We start from the raw sequence: 8,783 nt of genomic DNA on the forward strand, positions 1-8,783 counted from the left end.
CTAGTTTAGGGAAAAAAAGAATGTATTGTATGTGTTACAAATGAAAAACAAACTAGTATTGGACACTTGATATATCTCAGTCTCTCAGTATCTATGTTCCTAAAATGATGTGCTTATATCAGTGTTTTGTCTGTAGATGGTATGTAATTAGAGAGATTACTATTTAAAATAATTATCGATCTTACCTAAAGTGAAAATTTGCTTTAAGGTATGTTTGTCATAAATCTGTCAACATTTTTGTTTTTCTTTTTTAAGTAAATGAGCACTGGCTATTCCATGATGATTGTACAGTAGAAAGATTCTGTGACTCCCCTGATGGTGTCATGATTTGTGGCAGTCACGATGGAAGAGAAGTATATGCAGTGACCCACGACCTGACCCCCACTGAAGGCTGGATCATGCAATTCAAGGTGAAAATGTTATGACCTTAACTATGTGTGTGTGCTAAGTCACTTCAATCACGTCCGACTCTTTGCAACCCCATGGACTGTAGCCCACCAGGCTCCTCTGTCCGTGGGGTTCTCCAGGCAAGAATACTGGAGTGGGCTGCCATGTATCCCTCCTTCTCCAGGTGACCTCCCGACCCAGGGATCAAACCTACATCTCTTATGTCTCCTGCATTGGCAGGTGGGTTCTTTGCCACTAGGGCCACCTAGGAAGTCCAGTGTACAGCAATCCACTGTAATTCTTCAAGATCCATCTGTCTTCTTTACAGACCAGATAGGTGAGCTGAAAGGAGATGTGATAGAAATCACAAGCCCCATGACCTTAACTATATAAATAAGCCATATACCAGTAATATAAAAATTTTTTAAAAAATTGTAGAGACAATGATTATACAATCTTTTATTGACTTAATACATACATTGAAAACTATTAACAAAATTTAATATTAATATACATCCCAAGTATATATAACTTAATGATTAAAAGTGTTTTATTTTTGAACTATTTCAAGGTGAACTTGTGCTGTGTGCTGTGCTTAGTCACTCAGTTGTGTCCAACTCTTTGCAACCCCATGGACTGTAGCCTGCCAGGCTCCTCTGTCCATGGGGATTCTCCAGGCAAGAATACTGGAGTGCGTTGCCATGCCCTCCTCCAGGGGATCTTCCCAACCCAGGGATCAAACCCAGGTCTCTGGCATTACAGGCAGATTCTTTACCATCTGAGCCACGAGGGAAGCCCAAGAATACTGGAGTGGGCAGCCTATCCCTTCTCCAGGGAATCTTCCAGACCCAGGAATTGAAGTGGGGTCACCTACATTACAGGTGGATTCTTTACCAGCTGAGCTACCAGGGAAGCCCTAAGATGAACTTAAGTAAGATTTAATGTGCTTCTGAGATTAAATATTAATAGAGAAAAATATTGATAAGAAAAATGTAGAAAACTGATTTCAATTGCCTGAGTTTAAATCATTATATGATGTAGGCATTCTTTTCCTTTAAGAGAAGATTGTGGCTATACCTACTTTTTTTAATAAAAACATTTCAGTGTTTCTGGAGAAAGAAAATTATAGAAAACAAAGGCATGATTAGCGTTAATGCCAACATCAATTTTAGCTAAGATCTTATGTCAACCAACTTGTTCTGTCTACCTCATTCCCACTGTATTAGCAACAAATGTTGCATTATGACTGTCTCCATCAACAAAGAATGCTGTGTCTTATCAAAAATACCCTCTGTAATTACTTCACTGCATCTTACTTGCAGTTGAAAGTGATTTATTGAGAGTCATAAATTGTGTAACAAAACAGTAAACTTGGTAAAGCTATTAGCAATCCTTCTTGGTCGAGCATTCTGCCAAACAGAAGTGCCAGACCATTAGCACAACAAACAACAATTTGTAAGAGTAGGCCCAGGCCTTCCAAGGCAATCTGCCAGCTATTGCAGAAGCACAGCTTTCAGCTTCTCTCCAAACTCCCCGCACAATATATTTGGCACTTTCTATAATTTGTCACCTAGGGCAACCATGTCAACTCCACCATTCATCAGCACAGCAAATAATGAACCTGAAAAGAAACGGATGTGTCGCAGTGTCTGTCAAATAATCAGCAGCTTTCTTACTGCCAAGTCCTTAGAGCATGCAATATGGTTTTAATACCTTAATAATCTTAATAATTTTTCATCTCTCTGTTTATTAGATCTCTGTTGGATGTAAAGTGTCTGAAAAAGTCACCCAGAATCAAATTCATGTTCAGTACTCTACAGACTTTGGTGTGAGCTGGAATTATCTGGTTCCTCAGTGCTTACCTGCAGACGCAAAATGCTCTGGAAGCGTTTCTCAACCATCTGTATTCTTTCCAACTAAAGGGTGGAAAAGGATCACCTACCCACTTCCTGAAAGCTTAGTTGGAAAGTAAGTAGAAAATTAAACCCTGGTTCTAAGCATTCAGAAGTGGATTTAGACACTGTGGTCAGCCTGAAAGTACTGTGTAATTGTCAGTAAAATGCTCTCTTCCTCCCTGACTCTAAAGTTCACTCATTAGTGACCTCCATGATGAACTAATTTAAGGAGACCTCAAGATGTAATCCTCAGACTTGTCAAGGTAGGCCCTGACAGGCTCTTCCATTTTTCATACCTCACTAGTGCTCTGTGAGCAATAGTGATGGCCTTGGAGCCAGATGAAAAGGTATATGTTACCTTATGGACCTTGTAAATTGTGCTTTCCACATTGGTCCCTTGTCAATCCATGATAGATGGAGCCAAGAGAAAACCTAACTTATCATGCTCTTAACACTTGTACAAATCCTAATTCTCCATGCTGTTTGTACAAATGTAGTTTGTAGGTTTCATTTTTTTTTTATCCAAGTATTATGTTCTGCACCTGCAGTGGAAAGTAATTAGCCTAGACAGTAGTGAGCCAAGATGGTTAAACTGTTTTCTGAAAAGTATGTGGATAAGTTAATTTAGGCAATTACAAAAAAATTCCCTTCAACTGTAAAATTAGGGGAAAAGATACATTAAAGAAAATGATAGTTATGCTTCCACAATATGTCACAGTTTCTGGCTAAATGAAGAACCTTGTGTGAAACAGATTCGAGATATATGACCAGAACACATAGAGCCTTTGAATAAGGTATTTACACAAGGCAAAAAAGTCCCATAGAGATTGTCTATTGCATGATCACTCAGTTTTCTGGAACAAATCTAAAAGGCTTAGTTAACATGCTAGACAACAATCAGTATACTTTCAGCTGCAGGTAACAGAAAATTCCATTCAAATTAAAATTACATTTGGCTCAATTGAAAGTGAAATATATTATCTGTATAATGAAAAAAATCCAAAGGTAAGTGGACTGTAGGATTGGTTGGTTGACAAGGTCAACAGTGTCTTCAAGGACATTATTATTTCTTACTCTCTTACTCTTATTCTTTGCTCCACTGTCCACACATGGATGTCACAATCAGTCTTCAGACTAGTTTTCTTTGTGAACATAGATGTCTCCCAGAAAGCTGGACCACAGTACATCCTTACCTGTGTCCAATGGAAGAGAAAGAGAGTTGCTTTGGTTTCCAGCAAAGCTGGAGCAAGTACCTCTTTGCATCTCATTGGTACAAATTAGTTCAAGAATGTTCATTCCTTACACCACCAACAGTTAGGGAAATTACATTATGATTCTCATATGACTCATCTGGGCTGAAGTGGGTGCTGGAGAGCCACCATACCCTCATTGCCTCATTTCCCCGTCTTGTTCTCACTCTCTTTTTTTATAATGAGGTATATAATTTAGAGTCAGTAAAATGAACACATTTTGATTGTTCCTCACGATTTCTTCCCCTTGTATAATCCATGTAACCACCAGAAACAAGATACAGAATGTTTATATCTTCCCAGGATGTTGCTTCATGTACTTTGAACTCTTTCCACCAAAAAACGGTGGAATATGTTAATATAAGGTTAATTATGACACTTCTATTTTCCCCAGAGGACAGAGAAGAGCAATGATAAAATTAAAATCTCAGGGAAATTTTCCTTTAGTATGACCCTTCAAAATTATTTTCTAATTAGCATAGTTACTCTGAGAATATTGTTTATCTTTAGGGGATTCAGAAGCTGCTGTTTCCCAACCACCTGAAGGCCGTGTATATGCTGACAAGGCACTGTCAAAGGAGTCATTTACCTTCTGTACAATTTCAGAAATACAGTTAATGAATCTAAATTGCATTGTAGCCACTGGACTCCAGTTTATAAGTTGATTTTTAATAGTTACAGATTTGTGTTTTAAAATGTTCCTTTTGCTTGACATAGAGGTTCCACTGTATTTTCATTTTGTTTTACAAGTTTACTCACATATTTTAAAATGTAAGTTGAACTGGCTTTAAACTTACATTGCTAGAAATAGAAAGATAATGATGGTCCCAAAACAACTTTTATTAACCCATTTCATCTTGGTCAGAATGGTTTAAATGTTTTTTCTCTTGAATACTGAATGTACATGCAGGACTATGGACCTGAATAAAGTTAACTTTTGTTCTTCACTCCTTTCCTCTTGTGTTACCAATAGTCCAGTAAGGTTTCGGTTCTATCAGAAGCACTCAGATATGCAATGGGCAATTGACAATTTCTACCTGGGCCCTGAATGCTTGGACAACTGCAGAGGCCATGGAGATTGCTTAAAGGAACAGTGCATCTGTGATCCGGGATACTCTGGGCCAAACTGCTACTTGACTCATACTTTGAAGGTAAAATTAAAGCACCTGAAGAAAGCATGTACCCTCATTCCAGGTCGTGCATCAAGAGCCAACTTAAGAGTGAGACTAATAATTTATAACCACGTTCTTTGGGACTCCCAGTAAATAAATCCTTTGGACAGAATCTTAAATATATATATGCTGCCAAGTCGCCTCAGTCGTGTCCTACTCTGTGCGACCCCATAGACGGCAGGCCCCCAGGCTCCGCCATCCCTGGGATTCTCCAGGCAAGAATACTGGAGTGGGTTGCCATTTCCTTCTCCAATGCATTAAAGTGAAAAGTGAAAGTGAAGTCGCTCAGTCGTGTCCAACTCTTAGCGACCCCATGGACTGCACCCTACCAGGCTCCTGCGTCCATGGGATTCTCCAGGCAAGAGTACTGGAGTGGGTTGCCATTGCCTTCTCCATATACTTATATACATATATATATATATATATATATATATATATAGGGTTTATTAAATACAAGAATATTAGGACCAAGTGCTAGTATGTTTTACCCACTTAATAATATAAACCAGTCTGTATGGATTAAAGAACATACTCTGTTTAGGGGGGTTTTATAGAGCAGACTATTAAAGTCAATATTAAACCTTCCTTAATTCACTTTTTTCAGTAGATATACTATTTAAATTAGGAGGATACTGTTGTTGTTATGAAATAAAGCAAATAATATTTATACATTATCACACACAAAAAAAACAAGTTTTCAAAAAGGTGGAAATGGCACCAGAATTTTTGTTCAGAAAGTGTTCTGATTTGTTGACTGCTGAAATGTGGTTGCATATTAAATAAGAATTGAGAGGTTAGTCTTGGAAATTTTAGCTATTATATCATTATTTAACATGCAAAGTTGCTCAACACTGTTGCCATATATATATAAACACTGTTTCTGTGAATAAATATACTGTATTTATCTTACAATAACAGAAAAATGACTGTTAAAAAAGTACAGGTGATTGAAATTGAGTGTATAAGTGACAAACAATGTAAATAAAACCTGTCATTTTGTGACTTCCCTGGTGGTCCATTGGTTAAGAATATGACTTCCAATGCAGGGGATGCAGTTTTGATCCCTGGTCAGGGAACTAAGATCCCACATGCCACAGGGCAACTAAACCTGTGCTCCACAATTACTAAGCCCATGCACTTCAAGTAGAGAGAAGCCCCTGAGCTGCAACTAAGACCCAAGCAGCCAAAAATAAATACTTTTTTTTTAAACTGTGATTTTTTTTCTACAATACTTCAACAACTTTGAAACTAATAGATTAAAAACATAAAATTGGAGCAGTACTCACTTGTATCTGAAACCGTTAGTTTGTATGTTATCAAATGAGATTATAACATGAGAAATGTAGCTACAGGTACTAAATAAATTTTTTGATGTAGTCTTTCATGAACATTTAAATTCCATTAGCGTGCTTCAGTTGGATAAGAAATTGTAGAAATCTATATTATGAACCCTGAATCAGATATTTCTGAGAGTTTAACATGATTACCCAAGCATGTCTTCTGACCCTTGTGTTCTCATATATAAACCTCCAGTTATAAATTGCATTTATTTGCTAACATCAGTGAGGTGAGGTAAGGCTAACATGTTGACCACATGTCTTTAACTATAGAGTTGATTATGTTCCAAATTTGAAGAGTGTCTATCTAAATCATCTGAACCATACAATAAGATAGCAACTAGACAGCCTACCTAAGAAGTGAAAAGGTATATAGTTTATCTGTAAACAACTACTACAGTTGTAACTATAACATATTGTTTTCATGACATATTTCTATCACTAAAAAAAAAACAAAAAGAAAAATGAAAAAAAAAACTGCCTCAACCTAATGCAAAACTGTATTATGGACAAAAAGAATGTCCTCTGGACAAAATGAATAGAAAATCAAGAGCTTGACTGTGATGTGAGGAAATGAAATAATTGAACATAAAATTAACCATAATGAACCCTAATGTTTTATTTATCTATTATATTTTGGAAATAGACTATTCCTGGTTGGTGGTCCTTTTTAGTTAAAAGGATAAATTGGAGACTCAGGGGAAATAGTTCATTCTAGATTTTGAGCTCTTCTCCCTATCATCCTGAATCTTGGCCCTGACAAACATGTGAAAAGTATTTTAAATTGCCTTCCAAGATTGTTTTCTTTTAACTTCATACAGAAAGGTTTGGTTTCAAGTGTCCCTGCCTAACCAAATAAGACATTTTAAGTTTGTTCTGTGTTGAAAGCTGAAGGGTCCTGGGTTCCTAAAATACTCTCCAAGGTGCAGGGAGTGGAGGGGGCACACATTTCCAAGGAGAATATGACAATCATTCAGGGAATACTGGGACAGGGGGAAGTGCTAAACCATCTGTTTTATCTTATTCCTTTAATTTTTTAAAATTTTTGTTCCTGTTTCATAATATCATAATAAATTACAAGAGTACTTTCCATCATATATAGATAAATATTTTGAGAGTATATGCTTAAGTAAGTTTTTACAAATATGAATATTACTAAACTCAACTTTACAATTGTTCTAAGATTCTTTCTAGATTTTAAATTCCAATAATTAAGCATTATTTAAGCAGTTTAAATGATCGTCAATAGATGATGGACAAGAATATTGTGGACGTATCATGTTGGGTTTCTTTTAATATCTTTCAGAAAAGCATTTGAAATCAGCTCTAATTTTTAAGGTCCAAGATGTAACTTTGTATTGTCTTAACTATCCCATAATTATTCTTTGAAGTTTTTACTTTTAAACGCATACCACTTACTTCCAGACTTTTCTGAAGGAACGCTTTGACAGTGAAGAAATCAAGCCTGATTTATGGATGTCCTTGGAAGGTGGAAGTACTTGTACTGAGTGTGGGATTCTTGCAGAGGACACTGCACTCTATTTTGGGGGATCCACAGTAAGACAAGCTATTACTCAAGATTTGGATCTCAGAGGGGCAAAGTAAGTCAATTTTTTTGGTATCTTTGTTACAACTTAGCAAATTGGCCCCCAGAGGAGAACACACCTATGAAAGAAGTTGTTATCCACGGCTTGAGTAGATAATTTGTTCTAACTAACTGTTCTGATGGCTAATTTGTGCTTGATTTCAGATTCCTGCAGTACTGGGGGCGCATTGGTAGTGAGAACAACATGACCTCCTGCCATCGGCCCATCTGCCGGAAGGAAGGCGTGCTGTTGGACTACTCTACAGACGGAGGCACGTTTCAGGGGTGAAAGCCATGCCTTGCAGCAGATTCCCAAATTCCATCCATTGCCCCTCAGAAAAGTCTCCGCAAAGCTTTGCTGACCTGGCAATGCAAACAGTGAAAGTCACAAAGAGAAAGCTATAGACCTTGGTTGCATTCCACCCATTACACATTCTATATTTGTAACTTCTGTGTTGTACAAAATATACCCAAAAAGGGAAAAGAGAGAAATCACATTTAAAAAAAACTCCAAGCTTATGAATAAAGACAATAATCACGAGGCATAGCTGAAGCTTGATTATAAATGATACAATTAAGAAATAAATTTTTGCATAGTCTTCCAAGTAAAAGATAATTTTAAAAACATTTTTAAATGTTTTAAAAAGCTTTTGTGTGAACAAGCATATAATAAATGGTATAGAAAATCTATAAGAAAGCATTAGTAGTTGTGGAAAACTATAGTCAATTTGTGAGTCTGTCACACACTATGTTAACAAGATTTTGTTTCGTTATTCTGAAGTAGCTAGAACCAGATGAGTAGTACCATGAGGTCTTTAGAAAATCAGCATTAGGGGATAGGTATCATTCTTAATAACTGGCAGATAAATAGATGACCCTACCTTTAAAGTATTTTAGGAATTCAAAGATGTTTTCTTAAGTAATTTAAACATTCCACCTACTGTCTTATCAGTTGATGAGAGAAGCTTCATATTCGTCCAACAAATCACAAATTGCATAGAATTATAATCACTATATTTTAAAATACTAGGAGTATCTTATCTAGAAAGATTTAAAACACGGGTGTTTCTCATTATTTATGAGAAATAATGGATATAGGAATCAAGAACAAAACTTTAGAAGCAGAAAATTTAATTTTTACCTCAGTATTTTTATTT

General features: G+C 36.4%; 1 protein-coding gene across 1 annotated transcript in view; it reads left to right on the top strand.

The window, feature by feature from the left end:
• Positions 1-255: 255 nt before the first annotated feature.
• RELN (reelin) overlaps positions 256-8,783 on the top strand; it is a gene marked incomplete at its 5' end in the record, with an annotated part of 31,649 nt that continues 23,121 nt past the window's right edge. Inside the window, 5 exons of the mRNA XM_010848189.1 lie at positions 256-410; positions 2,141-2,355; positions 4,506-4,683; positions 7,467-7,642; positions 7,792-7,898. Of these exons, the coding sequence (XP_010846491.1) occupies positions 256-410; positions 2,141-2,355; positions 4,506-4,683; positions 7,467-7,642; positions 7,792-7,898 (831 nt within the window). The remainder of the gene's footprint in view (positions 411-2,140; positions 2,356-4,505; positions 4,684-7,466; positions 7,643-7,791; positions 7,899-8,783) is intronic.

The sequence above is a fragment of the Bison bison genome, unplaced genomic scaffold (genome assembly GCF_000754665.1).
Source record: "Bison bison bison isolate TAMUID 2011002044 unplaced genomic scaffold, Bison_UMD1.0 scf7180017864260, whole genome shotgun sequence".
Classification (NCBI taxonomy): Eukaryota; Metazoa; Chordata; class Mammalia; order Artiodactyla; family Bovidae; genus Bison; species Bison bison.